General features: G+C 41.2%; 1 protein-coding gene across 12 annotated transcripts in view; it reads right to left on the bottom strand.

Annotated features, from left to right (window-relative positions):
* Nucleotides 1–27530, bottom strand: part of LOC140423272 (exportin-1) — a 91569-nt gene that overhangs the window by 3491 nt on the left and 60548 nt on the right. For 10 of the 12 annotated variants that reach the window (XM_072507767.1, XM_072507768.1, XM_072507766.1 and 7 more), the window contains 9 exons: nucleotides 24843–24999; nucleotides 23372–23535; nucleotides 21617–21751; nucleotides 19202–19385; nucleotides 16866–16972; nucleotides 15793–15828; nucleotides 11337–11531; nucleotides 6072–6240; nucleotides 5845–5979 (listed from right to left, as the gene is read on the bottom strand). In XM_072507767.1, coding sequence (XP_072363868.1) covers nucleotides 5845–5979; nucleotides 6072–6240; nucleotides 11337–11531; nucleotides 15793–15828; nucleotides 16866–16972; nucleotides 19202–19385; nucleotides 21617–21751; nucleotides 23372–23535; nucleotides 24843–24999 — 1282 coding nt within the window. The remainder of the gene's footprint in view (nucleotides 1–5844; nucleotides 5980–6071; nucleotides 6241–11336; nucleotides 11532–15792; nucleotides 15829–16865; nucleotides 16973–19201; nucleotides 19386–21616; nucleotides 21752–23371; nucleotides 23536–24842; nucleotides 25000–27530) is intronic. The other 2 variants (XM_072507774.1, XM_072507775.1) reach the window with 1 other exon arrangement.

The following is a 27530-nucleotide window of genomic DNA, read 5'->3' as shown; positions in this document are numbered from 1 at the left end:
ATGTGATGTAATTAACTACTGCAATCATAAATTTTAGTATTATTTCCAGCCCCAAGTTCTATTCACCCATCACCCTATTCCCACTGGTCTAAACTGGGTCCTAACATCAAAGGTTAATTCTAACATTCTTGCTCAGGTCTTCAATTCTTTCTTGGTGTCATCCTCCCCATTTCTGTAACCGTCACCTGCCCTCCGTTGTCCAAACTCTCCATTCCCTGGACTCTAGCTATACAAGACACAAGTTAGACCTCAGCTGGAATATGCTGTACAGTTCTGGATGCCACACTATGGGAAGGGTGTGAACGCATTGGACAGTGAGTACACAAGAGGTTTACAAGAATGGTCCAGGGATAAAAAAAAACTTCAGTTATGAGGATAGATTGGCAAGGTTGGGAATGTTCTCCTCTGAGAAAAGGCATCTCAGATGGGATTTGATAGAGATGTTCAAAATCATGAAGGGGCTGGACTTGTAAAAGGATCAAGAATAAGAGGGTGCATTTAAAGTGATTTGCAAAAATAGTAAATGCGATAAGAAACCTTTTTACACAACGAGTGGTTCGGGACTGAAATGCACTGCCTGGAAGCGTGGTGAAGGTAGGTTCAATCGAGGCATTCAAGAGAGCATGATATGAATACTTGAATAGAAACAATGTACATGAATACAGGGAAAAAGACTGGGAAAGCACACACAATGATGCTCGTTTGGAGAGCCGGTTCAGACACGATGGGACAAATGGTCGCTTCCTGCGCCATAACAATTCTGTGATTCAGTAAATTTAGAGGTTTGTTAGTATTCCTCACACCTGTGAAGTGCTTTGCCTGTTCTTTTTGACTACGTAACATTTTTGTATTAAAAGCTCATATCACAAATCTTGTAGATTAAATTTATACAACTTTTTTTCCCCAATATAAAAAAGTAGTGTTGATTTGTGCGCAGCTGGAAAGCGATTGACACAAACCAGACTAACTAGAAAATTGAATAAAGCATGCAATATTACCACCTCAATACTTAAAAAATAACTCTGGATATACATCAAATTGTATAATTATATCTTTGACATGCCATGATCATTAGATATATCATTACTGCATAATCCAGGTCATTTTTACTAATACGTCCTCACTTTTATTTAATCCTTTAGCTGTTAGAGCATTAACAAACCAAATAGGTTTTGCTTCAAAAATTACCATTAAGCAACTTGTTAAAATTAATAAAATGTGATTTCCCAATTTTGCAAATATTTGTTAACATGCACGGTTTATGATCTTGTACACATATGCAATCATAGATCACAAATTTAAATACAAGGGGTAATTTTCACCATTCAAATGGGTCTTTACCACTACTAGCTCATACTGGAGGAATTAATTAGTGTCATCTTCATGCTCTAGTCCTACAATTCTTATCAAACTCCAGTAAATACCAAATTAGTGTCAGCAACAAGCTGTGGTAATTTATTCCTTCTAGCCTTAAAGAAAGACTTGTATTAGATGATGCCTTTCAAAACCTCAGGACAGGGCAAAGTACTTTTCAGTTAATGAAGTCTTTTTGAAATGTAATCACTATTGAAGTGTACGAAACTCAGTAGCCAATTTGCACAGCAGCAAGGTCCAACAACCTCCATGTTTCTGGTGCTAATTTTTGGCTTGGTTATTCTGCTGCACTGACTAATGGAAATAATATTTCACTCCTATAATAATATTGTATTGTTAAGTGCTTCTATTGGAACTACCCTTAACCTTTACTGTTAGTGAATATAGCTCGAATATTCAAAATCTATGTTTCCTTTCCAGGGCCTCAATATTATACACGTTTGTCCAAAATGCAAATTTTCCAGGAGGTATCAACTACAATTAAAGCCAGACTTGCCATAAAATGTTAGGTTAGAAAGAATGATTTCAAAACATTTAGTTCATTTCACAAATTGCTTGCATTTTAGTCTCTGTGAATTAACAGCAATAAACATGAAAGACTAGTTTAATCCAGAATTGGTCTAGAGAGTGAAATCATAATTTAAAAATGCTACTTGCTTAATTGCTAGTTATATTACACAAGACATTGTGCTGATAGTCTTGTGATAAAGATATAGGAGGCGATTCTCCGAGCCCCGCGCTGGAGAATCGGCACAACCGCACCGGCGTGCGATTCTCCAAGGTGTGGAGAATCAGCACAATTTGCGCCGCTGCGTTTGGCGCAGCGCTGGCTGAAATCAGCGGGGCCGTCGATTCACCAGCCCGGATGGGCCGAGCCGATACAACAGAGTCCCGCCGACGGCATTCACCCCTGGTCGTGCCGGCGGGAACGGTCCGGGGGGGTCTGGCCCGCGATCGGGGCCCATCGATTGGCGAGCCGGCCTCTCTTCTCCCCCCCCCCCCCCCGCACCTACTTTCTTGCGCGCCGGCCCCTGAACACCGACTCCATGTTGTGTCGGGGCCAGCGCGCTAAAGAAGTCCCCCACGCATGCGCAGGTGGGCACAGCCCAACTGCGCATGCGCAGGTTGGTGCCATGCCTATTTGGCGCCGCGAAAGGAGACTGGAGCTGCAGCGCCATGCTGGCCCCCTGTGGTACCAGGGCCCGGTTCGCGCCGTCGCGTCACACTTGGGCTCCATATCGGAGAATCGCCCCTCTCGTAGTAAGTCTTGTGAATAAAGATATAGTAGTAAGCCATATATACGAAAACAACCCAGCCTTGGATTCCTGGACTAAAGTTGATTTTAGTAGAGGGAATTGTTGGGAAGCTACAGTAAGCTTTAATAGTAACTGTAGTGTTACCTGCGTGGTCGATAACACGTGTTACTCAATCCTTGGCTGATGGTGGGGTCCTCTGAATCTTGTTGAAGACGACTCAAACTCGTCCAGTAACATCAAAGGTTTATTGAGTAACTATAACTATTAATGCGTGAGTTCTTTACCTTAACATGGTAACTAGGAATTGGATGACAAGATTTAACAATTGTAACTAAATGTAACTCCACTAACTATCTATGTGATTCTGATGTTTCCTTGTTCACAGCACACCCGAGAGAGAGCAGAGACCCCGTGTGGCTGCCCTTTATACCCCTGTTGGTCCAGCCCTCTGGTGATCATGTGGTGCTGCTATCTACCCATTAATCCCTTGAGTGCATGCACCTACAGAGATCACCACAGTAACTGGCATGGAAAGGCCCAGGTTACTATTTCTCATAATTATCCAAGAACTATCCAAGAAATAGGATTGGGCTCAGCTACAAGTCTTAATATAGTCAATAGTTGGTCAGTCCCAAATCAGCGTTCACATGTTGATCCACTTGGGTAAAGCACCAGGGACTGTTGGCTCCTGTGGAACTGTACCATTTTTAAGAACCAATTCACAATTAATTGTGTGTGTTGAGGGAGGGCAACAGTGCCAACAGAAGCCATGTTTTTAGAAAAGCAAACATTGAATGAACAATAGAATATGAGCACTGAATGACAACTTTTAAAAAAATCTATTCAACTCAATGTACAAGTTCTTTCCATTGAATACTGAAATACAAGCTTACCCTAGCACAATTTACTTTGGATAAATTTAGTTGCATTTTTGATACATAATGCTAAAATTCAGATTAAGGGAACCAAATTAAAATACTCAGTCTTGTGACAATGGGCATTTAGACTTTAAAAAAAACTATTGCCAGCTTCTAATTTCCCATTTCAGTTGAAGGTCAGTGCAGGAACAAGTGAAAAGACACTAGAGCAGATCACATCCATTATTAGGCATGCAAATACATGGAAACTTCAATTAAAGTTGTAGTTATGTTCCTGAAAATTGTGACGTCTGCTCAAACCTGACGAAGGTGCATTCAGACATTTCTTGTACAGAAAAAAAACAATGAACAAGTTGCAATACTGTATCATACATGAACATAGTGAATTCCTAGCTGAAGTAGCTTGCAAACTAAAATACAGTACTAAGAAATACAACACATGATCAATGTTTAAAAATTACTCACTTTGTGTTTTTAAGATTACCCAGGCTCCATCTAGTGGCAGATCTAGTGGCTGGTGCAAGTAGCAGCTAATGTTTCAACAGTACCTACACCTGAGCTTCCAAACGCCAGGTCGAGGCCTGGAGGCAGGTGGCAGAACGATCGGTCGTGGCGTTTCTGATTGCAGGAGAAGCACCCAACAGCCGTGACTGGATTTTAAGTTGGGAATGCCAGCTGCGGCTGGTCTTTAAAATGTGAACGATGAAGTCTTCCCGCCAGAAGCGGCGGCACAGAGCAGGTCCTGCGTCCTGACATCAGTGCTTTTGCCGCTAAATCGGAGAGAGTCCTCCAATTGTTAGCTGCCAGCAAGCAAGGCAACAAGTGGGAAGATGGATTGTTTTGTAATAAGAGAAAGAGGGCCAGAGAGACAAACAGTCCATTATAACAACTGAATCTGGAGAGAGGTACTCAGCAGAGTTCACAGCAGGACAAACCAGTGCTAGTGTGAGCTGTATACAGAGCTGTTATGGGTTTGTGAATTGTGCCAATGCAAATCAGGATGCAAAGCCCATGTGTGTCATAAGCAGGGAAGTACTGGCAAATGAGAGCTGGATGCTAACTATGTCTTACCTTGCAGGTATCTTTTCAATTCTAAAGAAACTAAACCTCAAATTGCAAGGGAAGGATGATGATTGCTTTTGGCACTGTGAAGAAATAAGTGCTTTCCAATAGTAATTGAAAGTTTGGCAAGTGAGTGTACAAAGCCAAAACTACTACACATTCCCCACAATGCTTGGCACATTGAAGAAAACAGTGTTAGTAATGGAACCATATTGATTGCTGGGAAGTATGTTTCCCAGGGTGTTTATTTGCTGTAACCGGTTTTGATACACGTTTGTAATAAAATACATTAAAAAAAAAGTAATTGAACTGTTAATGGACTGGCAAGCCTGATTCAGTCACATCTGGCTGCACTGATCAACAGTCTTTGTTGCTACTTTACAGAGAAGTTTTAGATTTTGAAAAAGAGGTGGGTGAAAAATCCTTGCGATTGAGGTGACCCCAAGAGTCAATTATGAACTTACAGCTGACTCTGACTCCAAACGAAGAGCCTGAACCTCTGAACCTCATCTGCACATTAAAAAGACGGCATAAGTCTATGAGACTGTCAGCATTCTGGAGTAACGTCACCAAGGAGTATCCACTGCTGAGTAAAACACGCATTTTTGTTGCTATTGCCCTTCACAACGACCTACAGGTGTGATGTTGGATTTTCTGTCCTCACAAAGATGAAGACAGCACAAGGGACCTGAACTCTGCATCTAATATGCATTGTCCTCCTCCAGTGAACCTGATTAGAGTAAGATCGTGAGGACCAAGCCGACATTGAAAGGTCCTAGGAAAAAATAAATTGAAAAACACTGACCTACACAAATCAATCTTTACCACTAGATGGAGTCCAAAACTTCAGTACTGGTTCAGAATGGGAGCCAGGAGCAACTGAAGAACAGACTCGGAGAAGTGAGGCAAAAACAAAGTGGGATGTATGGGGTAGTGGGACGCAAGTTGGGATAAAAGCACGGTGGGAGGCATCCACAGAAAAAAATAGTTGTCTGCGACAAATGACTTTAAAAAGTGAAACTGACGATGTTAAAATGGATATATTGACACTATTTAATTAACAAAGTTAAGTCAACGTTAAGCAGGGACTTGATGTGTAGCCAGAAACACCCAAAACTCTCACTAACTGATCAAATTTCTAATTCCAAGTCCTATACCAATTATAATTCAATTTTCTCTAAGCAGATAACAAAACTAATATTTAGCTGATTGCAACAAAGCTCAAAACCAGTGAAAACAAATATGCTATGTTGCTACTCACGCAAAGTACTTACCAGCAGTGTGAGATGTATCTGTGACAACTGAAAATATGTGTTGAAGAATATCACAAAAGTATGTCTGATAGAAACTTTGTGCAGCTGCCTCTTCCTGGGCAACATTTTGCAGCAGTGTATAGAGAATTTGTAGACCTGTTACAGAAAACAATTTAGTTGCAGGAAGTGGTCAGATTGTATTAATTTTATCAAATTTAATAATGTACTTTTATGTATTTTGAACAAACCTGTATCAGCAACATTTCTCATGGTGTGTTTAAACGCCCATATTATGGAATCTAAAACTAGCTTAAATTGTGCTGGAGGAATGGCTAGGAATGCTGGAAAACAGTGCGAATTTACAGCTTGTAAAAGCAAGAAGAAATTTGTTCTATGTTCGGGATATTCCTCGAAGTCCTAAAATGAGAAAAAATAGGTTTTGAGACATTACTGGAGTATTCAAAGAATTCAGCTGAGAACAGAAGATAAGGCATTAAAATCCCCAGAGCACCAAGGAGTAAAATGATACTGTGCCCATGAGGATTCCTAATTAGAACTACATTCCTGCAAGATTAAAAGGTTATTTTGAAAAAGTGTTAGCCCAGGGCCAAATTAATCTACAACTTGATTGTTTTTCATTGGGGAATAGTGAAGACCTGGTAATTGGCTAATTTTGTGAACAGGTTCAGTACAGCCCAGAAGCAGCAAGAAAAACGGGAGCGTGGGTGGCACAGTGGTTAGCACTGCTGCTTCACGTTGCTGAGGTCCCAGATTCGATCCCGGCCCCAGGTCACTGTCGTGTGGAGTTTGCACATTCTCCCCGTGTCTGCGTGGGTCTCACATCCACAATCCAAAGAGGTGCAGCGTAGGTGGATTGGCCACGCTAAATTGCCCCTTAATTGGAAATTTAAAAATAGAGAAAGCAAAAGGATTCATAAAATCATCAGATAAAGATAAAATTAAAGAAAAACGTTCCTCAAGGATGCATAGCTTAAAAGACACAAAAACAGTGCTTGCTTAGTTGTTTCTTACCCCCACTTCACTTCTCAACATCATCCTGGCCTGGGACCAGTCCCAGGATGTTAGAATTATCTCCCCCCCCCCCCACCCCAAGAGAAATGTGCCCTCACATTTTCTTTCTCTACACCCTCCAATAAGCATATGCTCAGAGAGGAAGTTTATTGGAGGATCATGGCTATTAATCCATTACTCAACATTTTTGGCAGTGTGGACAACTCCAAAAGACTTTCAAAAGTACTCTTTGGACAATTGTTTTGCTCCTTTGCTGAGGGGCAAAGCTTATCTTGTGGTAACCATACATTTTTCAAACTATCAACACACAATGGCTTACCGTCTCAAAAGTTCAGAACATTAAAGTTTGTAGCAAGATAAGACCTCCAAAGACCATCCTTTTTCAACAACTCACCTCATGATCTTGGCATAGATTTTGCAGTCAGTTGTGAAGCAACAGCGCTTGCTGCTGTCCTTAAAGAAAGCTGGCCCAAACCTTCCCTCTAACTTTCCTTTGTTGTGGGCGACCATTTTGTGGTCCCCTCAAGATTGTTGTACATCCAAGAATCTTAAGGGGAATGCTACTTTATCCTTCACTTTAATATTTTCGAGCGCAAAATACATGATTGGAATATACGTATTGGATTAAAATTGAGAAAATTAAATATCAAACTTAAAAATAAAAATGCATAAATGGAGAAATTACGAACTTGGTGCACTATCCAGTGACACCATATTCAACAAAGTGTAACTCTTAAGGATTTTTGCAATAAAACAAACATAGCATGGAAAATTCTCATCAGCTCAGTTTTGAATTATTTTATTTGATTGCAGACTGCAGGGATTTTAATTGTGCGTTCTTTGGGTGTAGGTAGTAACTTAGCAACATGGACCTTCTCTGAACTGCTTCCAATACATTTACATTCTTCTTTAAATAAAGCAGATTGAGTTTTTTGAGGGAGTGACCAAGAAGGTAGATGAGGGTAGTGCAGTAGACGTTGTCTACATGGACTTTAGCAAAGCCTTTGACAAGGTACCGCATGGTAGGTTGTTGCAGAAGGTTAAAGCTCACGGGATCCAGGGGGAGGTTGCCAATTGGATTCAAAATTGGCTGGACGACAGAAGGCAGAGGGTGGTTGTAGAGGGTTGTTTTTCAAACTGGAGGCCTGTGACCAGTGGTGTGCCTCAGGGATCGGTGCTGGGTCCACTGTTATTTGTGATTTATATTAATGATTTGGATGAGAATTTAGGAGGCATGGTTAGTAAGTTTGCAGATGACACCAAGATTGGTGGCACAGTGGATAGTGAAGAAGGTTATCTAGGATTGCAACGGGATCTTGATCAATTAGGCCAGTGGGCCGACGATTGGCAGATGGAGTTTAATTTAGATAAATGTGAGGTGATGCATTTTGGCAGATCGAATCAGGCCAGGACCTACTCAGTTAATGGTATGGCGTTGGGGAGAGTTATAGAACAAAGAGATCTAGGAGTACAGGTTCATAGCTCCTTGAAGGTGGAGTCGCAGGTGGACAGGGTGGTGAAGAAGGCATTCGGCATGCTTGGTTTCATTGGTCAGAACATTGAATATAGGAGTTGGGACGTCTTGTTGAAGTTGTACAAGACATTGGTACGGCCACACTTGGAATACTGTGTGCAGTTCTGGTCACCCTATTATAGAAAGGATATTATTAAACTAGAAAGAGTGCAGAAAAGATTTACTAGGATGTTGCCGGGACTTGATGGTTTGAGTTATAAGGAGAGGCTGGATAGACTGGGACTTTTTTCCCTGGAGCGTAGGAGGCTTAGGGGTGATCTTATAGAGGTCTATAAAATAATGAGGGGCATAGATAAGGTAGATAGTCAACATCTTTTCCCAAAGGTAGGGGAGTCTAAAACTAGAGGGCATAGGTTTAAGGTGAGAGGGGAGAGATTCAGAAGGGCCCAGAGGGGCAATTTCTTCACTCAGAGGGTAGTGAGTGTCTGGAATGGGCTGCCAGAGGTAGTAGTAGAAGCGGGTACAATTGTGTCTTTCAAAAAGCATTTAGATGGTTACATGGGTAAGATGGGTATAGAGGGTTATGGGCCAAGTGCGGGCAACTGGGACTAGCTTAATGGTAAAAAAACTGGGCGGCATGGACTGGTTGGGCCGAAGGGCCTGTTTCCATGCTGTAAACTTCTATGATTCTATGATTCTATCAGACAATGCTATTCACAATAATAATAATGTTTATTAGTGTCACAAGCAGGCTTACATTAACACTGCAATGATGTTACTGTGAAAATCCCCTAGTCGCTACATTACAGTGCCTATTCGGGTACACAGAGAGAATTCAGAATGTCCAATTCACCTAACAAAGCACGTCTTTCGGGACTTGAGGAAACTGCAGCACCCGGAAGAAACCCACGTAGACAAGGGGAGAACATACAGACAGTGACCCAAGCTAGGAATCAAACCCGGGTCCCTGGCGCTGTGAAATAACAGTGCTAACCACTGTGCTACCATGGTACCTTCAGTACTCCCAACGCCCTGTATAACTGAAGCACAACTTCTCTACTTTTGTAATCCATTTCTCTTATAATTAACAAAAACATTATTTTCCATTTCCTAATTATATATTTTACCTTTGCAGTTCATGCAGCAGGACAACTAGATCTCTCTGCATCTCCACCATTAGATAATAGGTTGTTTTTTTATTCTTCCTGCCAAAATGGACAATTTCACATTTTCGCCACATTATACTCCATTTGCCAGATCTTTGCCCACTCACTGAACCTAGCTATCTCTCTGAAGACATCATGAGGGTACAGCTTACTTTCATACCTATCTTTGTCCCATCAGAAAATTCAGCGACCATAGCTTTGGTCCCCACATCAAAGTAATTTACAAAAATGATTAAAAAAAGTTGAGGCCCCAGCACTGAAACCTGTGGCACATAACTCGTCACATCATGCCAGAAAACGATCCATTTATGCCTACTCCATTTCCGGTTAGCTAGCCAATCTTCTATCCGTGCCAATAAGTTACCTCTTACAGTATTTTTCCACAATAACCTGTGATGTGGCACCTTTTCAAATGCTTTCTGGAAATCTAAGTACAGTACACCCGCTGGTTCCTCTTTACCACAGCATGTGTTATTTGTTCAAAGAGCTCCAATAAATTGGTGAAACAGGATTTCCCTTTCACAAAGCCAAGTTGACATTGTCTGATAACTTAAGATTTTCCCCATGACAGATGTTACGTTAACTGGTCTGGGATTTCTTTCATTGTCTCCCTCCTTTTTTGAACAAAGGAGTTATATTCGCTAATTTCCAATCTAATGCACCATCCCCGAATTCAAGGAATTTTGGAAAATTAAAACCAGCACATCATCTATCTCTAGCTTTAAAACCCTAGGATGAAGCGAACCCCAACTTGTCAGCCTGCAGCTCCAACAATTTACTCACTATCACTTCCCTGGTGTTTGTAATTTTCCTGATCTACTGCTATTTCTGGGATGCTACTTGTATCCTGTCTCATGAAGACCAATGCAAAATAGCTGTTCAATTCATCTGCCATCTTATTTTTCATTATTAATTCCCCAACCTCACTTTCTATTGGACCAGCACTTACTGTGAACTCCTCTTTTATCAATAGAAACTTGCAACCTGTTTTTATACTTCTAGCTAGCTTTCTCATATTTTCTCTCATATCCCAACTCTGTAACTCTGCCATTGCCAAATGTCTAATTAATATATTGGGGCAAGTTGTCCAGAAGTTTAAATGAACTAGCCACATCAACAGAGCAAAAGGCCACTCTGAGGTCCAACTATGATGTAATACTCACGGACATCAACATATACAACTACAAGAATGTCCTACCGTGAGAAAACGGTTTCCTTGATTAATGCTCCCATTAATGGAATCAAAAATCAGACCCCTCCACCACGAGCACACACTGGCTGCAGGATGTACTTCTGCAACTCACCAGAGTTCCTTTAACAACACCTCCCAATATCACTTCAAAGTTCCTTTTCTATGGGGGGAAATTTTCTGGCCCTGCCTGTCGCAGGAATCCTCGTGGGTCGGACAGATAATTTGACAAGACTATTGAAAGGTCAGTTGACCTCGGGCAGGAATTTCTGGGCTCGGGACAGGCAGGACTGGAAAATCCCACCCTAAGACACAATTGAGCGTATTTCACTGGCACGGAATCCTGAAAGTTCTCATCTGACACCACCAAGAGAGCATTACCATAATTATCAAGAAAAAGGTTATTTATCTTCATAGAGCAATACTAGTGGGGAATTAAAGCGGACTTGCTGCCCCACATTCCATTTGCAAATATTTCAAAACTTGTACCAATGTACAATGTGAAACTATTGTACCAATTAAGACATTTACACTTTAGACTCGAGTGACTATTGTAATTTCCAAAGCTCTATTCATGCCACGGTATGTTTTCTTCTATCTATTTTTAATATCTGAATATGGATAACTGTATCCAATGATCCTTTAATCTTACCTTGTTAATCATATTTAAAGTGCATTCGAAGACGGCATCAAATATTTGAGGAATTTCAGATGTGATATGTCCACCCAGTTTATTCACGATGGTTGCCATGGTGCTAAGTACTTCTGGTTCTCTAGCAGCTGGTACATTCCTCTGGTAGTCAATAAGGACTGCATCCAGCAAGGGAGGAACAAAATTTTCACCTACCTATAATAACCAACATTGTAAAGTTAACTTTTCCACCAATAGGAATGTTTGAACAGTAACCATTCTTGGGAAAACAAAATAGACTCCTCTCTCATTTGTCAAATGCACAAATTTGAGTTTTTGAAGTAACCATATTTGCATATCAAAAACCCATTAACTTCAGTATGTGCGACCTGAATGGCATTGAAAGCTTCTAAGTTAATCTCCTCTAACAGGAGATTCTAACGTTTTTTTAAATAAATGTTTTTATTAAGGCATTTATAATATTAATAATTTTCAAGAAAAAGCAGCAAAGTGAACAACACACACCCTAACAACCAAACCCAGCCAACATGGCTTACATACGCAATTCCCCAATCCCCACTAACCATTTCCCACCTATTCAACCCCCCGTGCCTCCCTCTTTTCTTTTACCCCCCTCCCCCACCCACCCATTGCTGACAGTTTAATCTTCCCTAAAGAAGTCAATAAACTGGTGCTACCTCTGGGCAAACCCGAGCATTGATCCTCTCCAGGCGAACTTGATCTTCTCAAGCCTGAGAAACCCAGGCATGTCACTAATCTATACCCCCGATTTTGGGGGCTCCAAGTCCCTCCATGCCAATAAGATCCGTCTCCGGGCTACCAGGGAGGCAAAGGCCAAGACATCAGCCTCTTTCACCCCCTGGACTCCCGACACACCACAAATTGCTACCTCCGGACTCAGAACCACCCTTGACATGACATCGGCAAATCCCTGCCATAATCCCCCAAGCTCCGGACATGCCCAAAACATATGGACATGATTTGCAGGTCCCCCCGCACACACCTTTCCTCCACCCCTTCAAAGAACCTGCTCATCCGAGCCACAGTCATGTGCGCCCTGTGGATAAGCCTGGCACACAACGAGGACGTGTTGACTCTCCTCAGGGCATCCTCCCATAACCCTACCTCCAACTCCCTGCCCAGTTCTTCCTCCCACTTTTGCTATATCCCTCATTGGGCTCCCTCCCAGTCCAGGAGCTCTTTATCAATTTCCGATACCTCCCCCTCCCCCACTTTCAACACTACCTTGTCCTGTACCCACTGGGGCGGCAGGTGCGGAAAGGTCGAAATCTGCCTCCGCACAAAGTCCCTCACCTGCAAGTAGCGAAACCCATTCCCACCAGGCAGCTCAAACTCTTTCTCCAAATTCTTCAAACACGGAAAACCCCCATTTGGAGATTCCAATGTTAAGTTTCACATTTTACTGCTACACCAGTAGGTGTCACTGCAATAACTTTCAATGTTAAAGGTGCTACAGCTTGCTTGTCCATAACACCATGGATAGTGATACCTATCCGTCACATTAGGCCTACTGCAAAGTCTGAGCAAATCGATTAGGAGTGTACATACAATTGTAGACTGTAGTTACCAGCTGCTGCTGGAGGAGTTTTTTTTTGAGTACTCAAACCAGCTCAGTTTATGAACCATTTTCATAAAAGGTGAGAAATTTGTAGTCAATTTTCCTTTTAATGTAAAGAAAGTTTTGACTCGCTGGCATCCAATGCCATTTATCACCCCTTTCAACACACCTCTTTCTTCACCTACAACTCAGATCCTATGCCAATGGCTCCTGCAGCTCGGAGTATAATAAAAACATAAGATTCCCACCTCCTGCGAAGTTTTACTTGCAGAACCAAATTTCAACTGATCCAAACTGAGGATTGTCATAAACAGTAGACAAGTATGGACATAAACTGGACTATTGATCTCCGTTCTTACCATGGCTCCTCAAACCTTTCTCTTCGCCTTAACCAAGTACACACAGCCAGCACCCCCCCCCCCCCACACACAAGTTAATTTTCCCTGTTGATTTTTCAACTGCATTGCAGGACATCTTTGGCCCTGATCCAATTAACATCCCATCCCTAGTTTATAAGAGTGGCATTAATTGCAACAGCAAAAGGATATAAAATATATATCAAAAAGGTAAACTCTACACGAGTCATTGATTAGGCCAAAGTTAGAATACTGCCTAGGATACAAGTTGGGGTGCCTTACTCAAGAATGATATCAAGAAACCATACTAGAAATACTAGAGAACCAAATGTCTAACGAGAGTGAGGAACTTCAATTAATATTGAAAGAAAAAGTAAGAGGTCAAATCCTTCAAATCTCCTGGACGGCCTATATATTCAGGATCTGAGATGTGGCTTCAGAGGTTACGGACATACTGGCTGTGATCTTCCAAAATCTAGATTGTGGAAGGGTCCCAACAGATTGGAAGGTATAACATTATTCAATAACGGAAGGAGAGAAAAACCAAGGAAGAATAAGCCAGTCAGCCTGACAGACACTGGGAAATGCTGGAGTCCATTATTAAGTAAATGGTAACTGAGTACTTAGAAAATCATAGTACGAGTGAACATGGTTTGATGACTGGCAGGGTCAATTATATATGGGAAACATGTGGTTTCAGGAGCACTTGAATTTTTAGAAGGCACTCAATAAGGGTGCCACACAAAAGGTTGTTACACAAGGACTCATGGGGTTGAGAATAACATAACATGGATAGGGGTCTGGTTAAATGATACCAGAGAGTAGAAATTAACAGAATTTTCAGTTTGGCTACAAGGATCAGTGCTGGAGCCTCACATTTACAATCTATATGAATGACTTAGAAGGTGAAGGGATCAAGAATACTGTAATCCAAGTTTGCCAATGATATAAAGGTAGGTAACAAAGTACGCTGTGAGTGGGTAAGAAGATGGCAGGTGAGTATAATGTGGGGAAATGAGATATTCATTTTGGTAGCGAGAATATACAGACAATAGAAGAAACTACTGAATGGTGGTTTGCAGAGGAATTTGGAAATCCTTGTACACAAAACAAAATTAATGGACAGGTACAGTAAGCAATTGGAAAGGTAAACGGTTATGTTGAGCTTTACTGCAGGGAACTTGGAATAAATGTACAAGGAAGTCTTTCTACAATCATGCTGCACTTTGGCAAGATTACACCTGAAGTACCTTGTACATTTTGGTCTCTGTACTCAAGGCCGTGCTTTAGAAAGGATGCATCAAAGATTCACTGTATTGATTGAGAGGACAACAGGATTTTCCTTTACGAGATTGAGTAGAATGGGCCTAAGTTTAGAAGAATGAGGTGATTTAATTGAAACATGAGATTGAGGGCCCGACATGACAAATGCTGCATTCCCTAACTGGCAAGTCTAGAGCTAAGGAGGCATCATATCAGGAAAAGGGTCCATTTCGGACCGAGATGAGGGGGAAAACAAATCAACCAGAGCACGAGAATCAAATTGAGAAGACCGTAAAGCCTGTTGTGCCTGCTCTGCCATTCAAATATGATCATGCCTTTGGGCCTGAACACTTCCCCACCCGCTCCTTATTCAGAGGCCAAAACACTGGTCTATCTTAGCATTAAAGATATTCTATGATGCTACATCCACTACCCTCGAGGGCAGAGAATTTCAGCAGGTGTGGAATTTCCTTTCCCAGAGGGTTGCGGATGCTCAGTTGCTGAATATACACACAAAGCAGGTCAATTGATTTTAGGATACTATGGAAATCAAGAGGAATGGGGATTAGAGGATTGGACGAGTAAGTGGAATTGACGAAGATCAGCCATGACTTTATTTATGGTGGAGCAGGCTTGTAGGGCCATATTTCTTATGCCGGTTTGTTTCCTTTATTTAAGAACTAGAGGAACCATTGGCCACTCGATCAGAACAGAAACTTAACTTAGCAGATCAAATAGTCATTAAAGCCTTGAACTGCATTGGGGGAAAAGAAAATTCAATGGCCATCAAAAAGGGCAATTAAGACATGGAATATCTTGTTGATATTCTAGTGAAAGCAGAAGGGATGTGGGGGTCACTGGCTAGGCCAGCATTTATTGTCCATCCCCAATTGAGGTCAAGAGGCCTACAGATTAAATAGGCCAAATAGCTTCCTCTTATGCTTTTAAAGCACCCTACGATTTACAAGTAAATTATTACAGCCTCTTTTGAGCTAACCTGTGCAATGCATTTCACTGTCAAAAAAGGTTAGGCATCTACCTGTGCTGCTTTACATTAAACAACTCTTTTGAGATTGAAGCCATGTAAATGGCCAGGTTTAAATGGCTGCTACCAGAGACTAGTAAATGAATATAACCAAAGAAATTAAGAATGAAATTATTATAACCTCCCAAAGCTTGATAGTTTCCAAGACAATTATAGTAGATTTGTAAGACAGTAAATACAACACCATTATGGAGAAGGGCAGGAGAAACAAACCAAGTTTAAAAGCAGAACACGGCAGTTGCTGGAAATCTGAAATAAAAACAGAAAATACTGAAACACTCAGGTCTGGCAGCATCTATGGAGAGAAATAGTGTTAACGTTTCAGGTTGTGATGTTTTATCAGAACAGAACAGAAATAATTTCTTCAGAAAGTTGCATGACTGGAATATGACACACCGGAAAGATACACAATCATTTGTGGCATTTATAAAATCTTGGAAAGTACAGATATTAAAAGAAAAGAGAGAAATCTCAGGAACTTGGATATAGGAGCTGCTGTGGCCAATAAACAAAATGGATCTGGTTTGATTGACAATGATCAATTGAGAAATAAGATGGTGGATCGAAATGTCAAATTGCTTAAGATCACCTGAATATGTTCAAAATGGTACATTAATGTAGGAAATGGAGACAAGGCTCATTAAATTGCAAAATCAGTGTCTAAATGCCAGTGCCTAATTAATCAATAATGGATCAGATCTTTCATTTTAAATTAGGATTTGAATTAAGATAAGGCAGCTATAAAATACTTCTAATGTAGGGCAGCACTGTGGCGCAGTGGTTAGCACTGCTGCCTCACAGCACCGAGGACTCGGGTTCGATCCCGGCCCTAGGTCACTGTCCGTGTGGAGTTTGCACATTCTACCGGTGTCTGCATGGGTATCACCCCACAACCCAAAAAGATGTGCAGGGTAGCTGAATTGGCCATGCTAAGTTGCCCCTTAATTGGGGAAAAAAAGGAATTGGTACTCTAAATTTATTTAAGAAAAGAAATACAACTAGGGTAGTCTTAATCCTATCTTGCATGCAATCTAAAAACAAAAAACATGCGCTAAATTTTCTACTGTTCCTCAGGAGAGGAGGGGAGGGGGTGAAGAGAGAGGGAGAAGGAGGGAGAGAGGAAGAGAGAGAGAGAATATACTGGTGTTATACAAGTAGAAGATGCATGTGGATCGGGCATATTTGATCAATGTATTTGAAATGAATACAAGATATTCGGCATTTCAACACCAAAGAAAGTAATATTCTATTGACCATAAGTAAGTTACGGCTCATTCCTCACTCACCATTTGTGGATCATTGGATCTGCTCACCCAACCAGAAATAAGTTTTAGGGTCTCCCTTTTTACTGTTCGCATACTTCTGATCAGGGGTTGTTTTGTAACCACATCACCTACAATATAACAGACATCAATAAAATTTATAAATCTTACAAATTAGAGACATTTATTCTGTTAAACAATGGACCATACAATGTTTAAACATTTTTCACATGTCCTCGCCAGTCAGGAAGAAATTGCAGCTGTAAATAAGTTCCCCTCAAAATGTATCAAAGCAACATTCTCCCAGTGTTTGCGTGGGTTTCGCCTCAACCCAAAAATGTGCAGGATAGGTGGATTGGCCATGCTAAATTGCCCCTTAAATTGGTAAAAATGAATTGGGTACTCTAAATGTAGGAAAGAAGAAGTGTATCAAAGTAAACCAAGTGCACAAACTCTGGTCATTTGACTGTGACTGTACCACTGTATATTTAGCTGCCACAATTGTAGACAATCAGGTTATAAATGTCAAAGGCATCATCATATGCCTGCATTCCCTCACTATATGCCTGCCTTCCCTCACAAACTCTTTAAACAAGGCATTGCATCCTTGGCATTAGGCCGCAATTGCCATTAATGTTTACATTGACACACATTTAAAGACAATTTTTACTTCCATTTAGAGGGAATAAATTCCAAGCATCTCAAAGAGGAGCACTGAACTTAAGACATCAGAAAATTTGAGCTCATGCACATATAACTTGTAAAATATCAATTGCATTTGATAAGGTTTCCCATGGTAGGCTTATGCAGAAAGTAAGGAGGCATGGGATAGCGGGGAATTTGGCCAGTTGGATAACGAACTGGGTAACCGATAGAAGTCAGAGAGTGGTGGTGGATGGCAAATATTCAGCCTGGATCCCAGTTACCAGTGGCGTACCGCAGGGATCAGTTCTGGGTCCTCTGCTGTTTGTGATTTTCATTAATGACTTGGATGAGGGAGTTGAAGGGTGGGTCAGTAAATTTGCAGATACGAAGATTGGTGGAGTTGTGGATAGTGAGGAGGGCTGTTGTTGGCTGCAAAGAGACATAGATAGGATGCAGAACTGGGCTGAGAAGTGGCAGATGGAGTTTAACCCTGAAAAGTGTGAGGTTGTCCATTTTGGAAGGACAAACATGAATGCGGAATACAGGGTTAACGGTAGGGTTCTTGGCAATATGGAGGAGCAGAGAGATCTTGGGGTCTATGTTCATACATCTTTGAAAGTTGCCACTCAAGTGGATAGAGCTGTGAAGAAGGCCTATGGTGTGCTAGCGTTCATTAACAGAGGGATTGAATTTAAGAGCCGTGAGGTGATGATGCAGCTGTACAAAACCTTGGTAAGGCCACATTTGGAGTACTGTGTACAGTTCTGGTCGCCTAATTTTAGGAAGGATGTGTAAGCTTTGGAAAAGGTGCAAAGGAGATTTACCAGGATGTTGCCTGGAATGGAGAGTAGGTCTTACAAGGAAAGGTTGAGGGTGCTAGGCCTTTTCTCATTAGAACGGAGAAGGATGAGGGGCGACTTGATAGAGGTTTAGAAGATGATCAGGGGAATAGATAGACAGTCAGAGACATTTTCCCCGGGTGGAACAAACCATTACAAGGGGCAAGGGGACATAAATTTAAGGTGAATGGTGGAAGATATAGGGGGGATGTCAGAGGTAGGTTCTTTACCCAGAGTAGTGGGGGCATGGAATGCACTGCCTGTGGAAGTAGTTGAGTCGGAAACATTAGGGACCTTCAAGCAGCTATTGGATAGGTACATGGATTACGGTAGAATGATAAAGTGTAGATTAATTTGTTCTTAAGGGCAACACGGTAGCATTGTGGATAGCACAATTTCTTCACAGCTCCAGGGTCCCAGGTTCGATTCCAGCTTGGGTCACTGTCTGTGCGGAGTCTGCACATCCTCCCAGTGTGCGCGTGGGTTTCCTCCGGGTGCTCCGGTTTCCTCCCCAGTCCAAAGATGTGCAGGTTAGGTGGATTGGCCATGATAAATTGTCCTTAGTGTCCAAAATTGCCCTTAGTGTTGGGTGGGGTTACTGGGTTATGGGGATAGGGTGGAGGTGTTGACCTTGGGTAGGGTGCTCTTTCCAAGAGCCGGTGCAGACTCGATGGGCCGAATGGCCTCCTTCTGCACTGTAAATTCTATGATAATCTATGATTAATCTAGGACAATGGTTCGGCACAACATCGTGGGCCGAAGGGCCTGTTCTGTGCTGTATTTTTCTATGTTCTATAAAATAATTGATCTTATTCTGCATCTATCATTACACATCACAATTGTTTTTTAGAAGTATGAAACAAATATTCAACTAACCATTTGTTTGAATTGCTGCTGAAATATTTTCACTGAGGCACTTGTATACATTCAACATATCCAGATATATTCGACCAAGCTGGATGACAAATGGGTGACCAACTGCTTTGCAGGCTCGAACATTAGTTTTCAGAATACTGCCAAGCTGTTTTACAGTTTCGGGATCCTTAAGAATGTCAACATTCTGCAGGTGAAGGATAAAAAAGAATCAACTGGTTTGGATGTTGAAATTCAACCATCTGTACTCCCATTTTTTTCTTTTATTTTTGCTATTTCTTCATCTTTCAGACACTAGTCAGATATTGACAGACAGCACAGAAGGCCTTTCGGCCCATTGTTTGCACGCCTGCCACCAAGCACCCACCTATTCTAATCCAATTTTACAGCACTTGGTCTGTAGCCCTGTATGCTATGGTGTTTCAAGTGCTCATGTAAATGTCTTTTAAATGTTGAGGGTTCCCACCTTAACCACCCTTTCAGAAAATTCCAGATTCAAACGTTTTTTCCTCATCCCTTCTAAAGCGGCACGGTAGCATTGTGAATAGCACAATTGCTTCACAGCTCCAGGGTCCCAAGTTCGATTCCGGCTTTGGTCACTGTCTGTGCGGAGTCTGCACATCCTCCCAGTGTGTGCGTGGGTTTCCTCCGGGTGCTCCGGTTTCCTCCCAGTCCAAAGATGTGCAGGTTAGGTGGATTAGCCATGATAAATTGCCCTTAGTGTCCAAAATTGCCCGTAGTGTTGGGTGGGGTTACTGGGTGATGGGGATATGGGGATAGGGTGGAGGTGTTGACCTTGGGTAGGGTGCTCTTTCCAATAGCCTGTGCAGTCTCGATGGGCCGAATGGCATCCTTCTGCACTGTAAATTCTATGTTATGTTATTTCTATGTTAAATGTCCTGCTGCTTCCCTTAAATCAATGCCTTCTTGTTATTGCGCTATTGACCCCTATTATCCATCTCTCTGCCTTCTATGTTCTCAGGTAAACAATCCCGGCCTAACCACCCTGGATTATACCGGTCATTAGAGATCACATGGAATGCCCACCATATTCCAATTTATTTTTAGAAAAGGCAAAAATACCAAACCATCACGTCAACACCTAGGATAGAACTAGAAGATTTAAATAAGCAAAAGCAGATGCTGAGTTTTTCCAGCATTCTCTGGTACGAGAAGATGGTAATCAGGTTCACAAAATAATTTCAAAACAGAATTAGTCCACTAAAGGTTAATATATTCTTTGGAACATATTTCTTACTTACTGTATGCCAAATTACAAGACTTTTGAACCAACAATGTAATGGTGTACACAGGAAATTTTTCACACTGAACATAAAACTTTGAAATCCACTGTTAACATGCTTGCATCAAAAATCACAAGGCTCCAAGGATTCCATTTCAGGAATTGAGCGCACACAAAAAATCCAAAGCTGACACTCAGTGAAATACTAATGTCGGAAGTGCCATCATTTGGATGAGATGTTAAATTAAGGCCCCATCTGTCTGCATGGGTGAATGTAAAATATCCTATTATACATAAATCTTGTACCTTGTCAAAGTGAAATTTAAAATCAGGATTCTACTGTGCTTCTCCAAATGTTTCCTTTCGCAATTTAATAATGAATGGTTCGGCCTGTAAATCTACATTACCATTTCAATTAGTCTCCACAAACACTTTATCATGAACTTCATTTCTGTACAACTGCAAGACGCAATAAAGGACCACTATCTATGCCAATCAGTCACATGTATTAATCACTAACAAAGAAACAATGGAATTTCCTTAGATATAATTACCTCGAGCAATTAAAAAGTAAATCAGGTTTACCACATCACAAAATAGAGGCATCTATTTTGACATGATCAACAGTGCTGCAATTATTCATATTCACCCATTAGGCATACCACCTCCAACAAGAATTCAGTTGCAACACAAGGGCATATTAAGGTCATAAACCCTAAACTCAGCTAGCAATAATATGTGGTTGATGCTTAAAATTCACGATTCTTGGATAAATGGCTAATTTCAGCACAGTAAGAGACAGAATAATTTAATTAATTTTACTTTTATTTACAATTCTAATTAAATGTCTATTTGTTGTATACTTTCCAATGTCCACAACATAAGGTGAAAAACTGAACTGGGGGAGGACTAAAACGAATCAGCCTGTAAAAAGCGACCACCACAAATTCAGTCAACTGTGTCTTACAATTAAAAAAAAGTTACTCAGGGCTTAATAAACAGTAAAAAAAAACGTACAGGATGGGGAAGAAAAGAAGGATTAAGTATGCCATTCCAATGACGCTGGTTCAAACGTGCAATGAAATGTCAAGATTCACGCTAAGAGGTTAGTGCACAAATATTTGTAAAATTTAATCATGCGTATAAATTATTAAAGTTAAAACACCATCACTTACTTTAGTTGCCTGCTGAATTATACTGTCCCAGACCTGATTTGGCAGCATCATATATTTTTCTATTAAATGTTCTTGTACTGCCTGGTCAGTCTGAGCACCTATCATATAACCAACTGCTTCATAAAATGTATGAACCTATTGACAATGAAAACAACAAAATTTATATTAAACCAGAATTATGCCAAGATAATGGGAAAATAAAATTGAGATTTAACTTGAAATTACTTGTACATCAGCCTTTCAAACCATCTTTTTTTTAATAAACATTTTATTGAGGTATTTTTGATATTGTAACAACAAAATAAACAACGTACATGAAACTATAAACAGAACAAAAGCCGCCGTCACCCTTCCTTACAGGTCCCACCTTTATTAACCCCCTACTCAAAGCTAAACGAACCCCCTCCCTTCTGCTGACGATTAATTTTCCGCAACGAAGTCGACAAACGGTTGCCACCTCTGGGCGAACACTAACAGTGACCCTCTCAAGGCGAACTTGATTTTCTCCAAACAGAGAAAGCTAGCCATGTCCTCCTGGATTCCCGGGTCTTCCGACACCCTGAAAATCACCACCTCTGGACTCAGTGCCACCCTGGTTTTTAACACCGTGGACATGACATCTGCAATCCCCTGCCAAAATCTCCTAAGCTTCGGACATGTCCAGAACATGTGGACATGGTTCGCTGGTCCTCCCGCACATCTTGCACACCTGTCTTCCACCCCAAAGAATCTGCTCATCCGGGCCACTGTCATGTGAGCCCGATGAACGACCTTGAATTGTATCAGGCTGAGCCTGGCACATGTTGCGGGCACGTTGACTCTACTCAACACGTCCGCCCATAGACCATCCTTTAGCTCTCCTTCCAGCTCCTCCTCCCACTTGCACTTCAGCTCCTCCCTCTGCGTCTCCTCTGACCCCATAAGTTCCTTGTAAATGTCAGAGACGCTCCCTTCTCCTACCCACCCTCTGGAAACTACCCTGTCCTGAATCCCCCTTAGTGGTAGAGGCGGGAAGGATGACACCGGTTTATGTAGGACGTCCCGCACCTGCAGATACCTTAATTTGTTTCCCCATGCCAACCCAAACCTCTCCTCCAGCGCCCTCATACTCGGAAAGCTCCCCTCTATAAACAAATCCCCCATCCTCTCAATCCCTGCTCTCCGCCATATCCGGAACCCCCATCCATACACCCCAGGGCAAACCGGTGATTATTACAGATTGGGGACCAGACTGATGCTCCCTCTGCTCCCACATGTCTCCTCCATTGCCCCCAGACTCTCAGGGCCGCCCCCACCACGGGGCTGGTGGAGTACTGTGCCGGCGGGAACAGCAGAGACGCAGTTACCAACACCCCCAGACTGGTGCCCTTGCATGAAGCCGCCTCCACACCCTCCCATGCCGATCCCTCCCCACCCTCTCCCCAACTCCGCTCAAGCATTACCTTCCTTACTCACGGGGTCTTGCCCACCCAAATCTTCCTTACTCGTGGGGTCTTGCCCGCCCAAACGAAGCCAGTGATCACTTTGTTGACCCGTTTAAAAATGGACCACGGAATAAAGATGGGGAGACACTGAAATACAAACAGGAATCTCGGGAGGACCGTCATCTTCACCGCATGCACCCTCCCAGCCAGTGACAACGGAAGCGGGTCCCATCTCCAAAAATAGTCCTTCATTTGGTTTACTACAATCCACCTTTTTTAATAAACTCGAATATACAAATTAAAAATTTCAAAACAATATTTGTAACATTACCTGCTGTGGCTGAAGATCGCAAATTATAGTATTAATATTATTCAGGATTTCATCAATGAATGGCATTACTTCACCAACTTGGACCTGAACAAAGTGTCGACGACATTTTTGCGCAATTTTAATAAAAGTATCACAAGCCATGTCTTGAACTCCATCATGGGTTTCTAAAGTCATAAAAAGCAAAACGTTTATATTTAAATAAAAATATGTTTAAGGGGAAAAAAACTGCTAATGTCTCCAAAGAAACATTCTGGCCAGCAAAGCCCAATTACAATTTATTCAGGAACATCTTGCATTGTTACAGTAATCACAATACCACATATGGGGTAGATGAAGGGCATAGAATGTCATCTTGCCCAAGTTAATGTCACCTCAAAACTAAAAGGTTTGTCAGGGTTTCAAATCCTACTCTTGGGCTTGATGGCATTTCATAAGCTAACAACCAATGGAAGAATGTCACATTGTTATGGGAGCTATAAAATCAAAATCTCACTTGTCTATCCAGCAGTTCAGATGAAGGTTATAAATCATATGACACTTCCTTATTGCTGCTTTTTGGAATTTGCTGGACACAGTAGCATTAAGATGGTCTGCAAATGTACAGCTGTTCCCCCTCAAAAGTAATTATTTGTTCATGAAGTAGTAAAGGCCTTTCAGTGCTGAACCTGTATACCTAACCAGGTAGTCAACACATAAATAGCCCAATTTGATTTTCTAAATAAATTTAAAGTGTACCTCTGTCCTTTGCATACTCATTTAATGAGAACCAAGACAGATCTGTTTATTTTTAAAATTAATATACCAGCTTTGGTAAATTGTTGATTCTTTTCTCCTGCAGTTTCAAATAGCACATAGAACCCATAAATTTAATACAAATATTATGCTTTAACACTAATATTCAATTATAATAATTTAAATCAGCACTCAAGATGATTAGAGATTGTAGATGCTAATAACAGCAATCACCATGATTTTGAGCACCATTTCAAAAACAATTCAAAATTTGTGCAGATTAGATATATGGACAGTTCTCTTAATTTACATCTTCAAACAATATCCAGGAAGTAAACGTTAAAATTTAACATCCATTAGATGGAATGCATTACTTGCATCAGCAATTAAATTTATCCTACAGCTGCAGAAAATAAAATATCAGGTAGATAATAGGACACTACAGAAAATGTTCCGGAGAGAGTTGAAACATTCCAAAGTATTGTAAAGTTTTCAGTGTTTTCATGGAAAATTGTGTCTCAAAATTAAAAACGTGCATTGTGCAGGGTCCTGAGAAGGAGCGCGTTTGATGGGCCAAGTTCTAGTTCTATGCTTATGTTATGTCTTTAAATGTCTGGGAGTCCCCTTCACTTTCATTTGTGGGCAGGGAATCCAAATTCTTAAGAATACTGGGTTCAAATTTACTTTAGATATACAATTTTAAAAATGTATTTCTTCCTTTTCCATCTGACAAACTTACCATGCATAAATTCAAACAGTTTGTTAACCACAGTCTTTAAAAACTTCCAGTGAGCTCTCAAAAAACGTGGGTACTGACCCACAATATACATGATATTTGAAGCGATAATGGCTTTGTTGTCTTTACCCCTTTTCTGCTCGCACAATCCTAAAAGATCCTGTGGGGTTAAAATACATATCACAATTTAAATACATATCATAATTTAAATCCAAACAGAAAATTGGCATGACCATGCTTACCTAGATTTAGACACTATTCAAAGTTTGTTTGCTCGCAAAAAGTTTTAGATGGAATATATGTCAAGTTTAATAACATTATCCTTTGGAAAAGATCGAAAGAGATTAAAAAGCAAAGAGTAGGGTATACACGATAGACATTTTTAATGTCTATCCTTTTTTAAAAAAAGTTGGACTGGATCACTGAAGGAAAGGCCAGATGAGGAGGAATAACATGCTTAATTCTTTTCTACTTAAAATTGCTTTTAATTGTCCTTGTACTTAATTACAAAACGTTAGCATGCAGGTACAGCAAATAATCAGGAAGCAAGGTGGAACGCTGGCCTTTATTTTTAAAATTATTTTATCAGAGTTACAAAGCCAGAGCTCAGAGTGTGGATAGGGGCAAACCCCTAATACAGCTCCTTGCCTGCTCCAAAAACCAATTCAAATTGAATCCAATTCATGGTCCCCCACAAGAGAGACATACCAGATGCAGGCATTACACCGGACCCCACGCTCATCTTAGCCAAAAGGCCGAGAAGTGATGTTGGCCTTTATTGCATACTTGCATTGGAGGTAGTTCAGAAAAGCTTCATAAGTTGGAGTCCTGGGATGAAGGGTTTTGTCTTGCATTGGAGGTGATTCGGTGTAGGTTCATCAGACTAATTCCTTAGATGAAAGGATTGTCTTGTGAGGAAAGGTTGGGTCTATGCCCAATTCAGATTAGAAGAAATGAGAGGTGATCTTATTCAAACATGAAAGATTCTGAGGCTGCTTGACAGGGTGGATCTAGAACTCGGGGCCACAGTTTAAAAAGAAGGGGTCTGCCATTTAAGATGTAGATGAGGAGTTCCTTCTCTCAAAGGGTTGTTTCCATAGAGAGCAGTGGAGGCAGAGTCATTAAATATATTCAAGATGGAGTTAGATCTTTGATCGATAGTAAGTCAAAGATTATGGAGGACAGACAATGTGCTGTTAAGGCCACAATTAAATCAGCCATGACCTTATTGAATAGCGGTGCAGCCTCAATGGCCCAAATGGCCTACTCCTGCTCCAATGTATTATGATCTTAAGGGTACTAAATAAACACGAGGAAGAATGAAATGAAAGGGTATGCTGATCGGGCATGATTCAATGGTGGAAAGAGGCTTGTGTTGATCATAACCTGCTGAACTGAATGATCTGTTTCCACGCAGTTGCTCAGGGACTGAGTGGATGGGAGAGAACAAAAATGCAATCCTCAGTGATACCACATGAAAATACAAATTACCTATAGTGTGTTTCTGCAACAGGTTAGAGCTGTATGAAGTTTTCAACAGGAAAGTTAACTCAACAGCAAGATTATTGTGACTGCAACTTGCAGTACAGTTGCAGAAAGTTTTTTCCAGAGTTAGAATTTTAATATAGTTCCTGCCTAGTAATTTAGGACCATCATCATGCAGACCACATGCTAATATCACTATCTTCAAATCTTGCTGGTTCAATCTGGAACACAAACTCGCAAAATTCCTCCACAAGATCTACGTTGAATCTTTTAATTCATCATTTTTATTTAAATAACCATGACGTCTTACTAAAATAAGAGCAAAATACTGATGCGAGAGATCTGAAATGAAAACAAAAAGTTCTGGAAAAACATGGCAGGTCTGGTAGCATCTGTGGAGAGAAAAACAGAGTTAATGTTTGAGTCCGAAGTCATACTGGATTCAAACGTGGTTTCTCGCTCCACAGATGCTGCAGACTTGGATGACTTTTTTCGTTTCATGATTCCTTACTGCTTTTGTACCCTTTCTACGAGTAGTCTCATCATTTTTTTTTCTGGTTCTTCCCACACCATTCAGGATCACTGATTGCAGCCACAAAATCAAACTATTGAGCCTCCACTAAAGCATGCTCAGTGTCATTCTTTACCCAATAGACAATCCCTTTATTATTTTGATGGATGCAGAGAAAGCGCTTCAAAGGGTTGAATAGGGGTACCGTTGAGATTTTGGGGCGTTTTGCCTTTGGGCCAAAGTTTATATTGTGGATTCAACTTGTGCAGGGCCCCCACTGCGAGTGTTCATACGAATGCCCGGAGCTCGGGGTACTTTCAACTGAACAGGGGTTATCTGTTATTGTTTGCCTTAGCGATTGAGCCGCTAGCCATTGCGTTAAGGTTGTCTGCCAGCGGAAGGGGATAGAGCGTGGAGGGAAGGAACATAGGGTTTCCAAATATACGGATGATTTGCTTCTGTACAACACAGACCTGCACTCCAATGAGGGGGCGTTAATGGAGGTGCTTGGGAGTTAAACCTGGGCAAGAGTGAGTTTTCCGGTGAATCCCCCGGGAGGGGGAGCAGATCTGGGAAGCCTAACATTTCGTCCAGCCAGGACTTGTTTGCAGTATCTGGGAATTCGGGTGGCCCATGATCAGGCCTCACTCTATAAACTGAACTTGGCCAGTGTGGTGGATGGGGTGAAGGTTGAT

The sequence above is a fragment of the Scyliorhinus torazame genome, chromosome 1, assembly GCF_047496885.1.
Source record: "Scyliorhinus torazame isolate Kashiwa2021f chromosome 1, sScyTor2.1, whole genome shotgun sequence".
Classification (NCBI taxonomy): Eukaryota; Metazoa; Chordata; class Chondrichthyes; order Carcharhiniformes; family Scyliorhinidae; genus Scyliorhinus; species Scyliorhinus torazame.
Note: the sequence above shows the minus strand (reverse complement) of the source record. Positions and strands in the feature narration are given on the sequence as shown.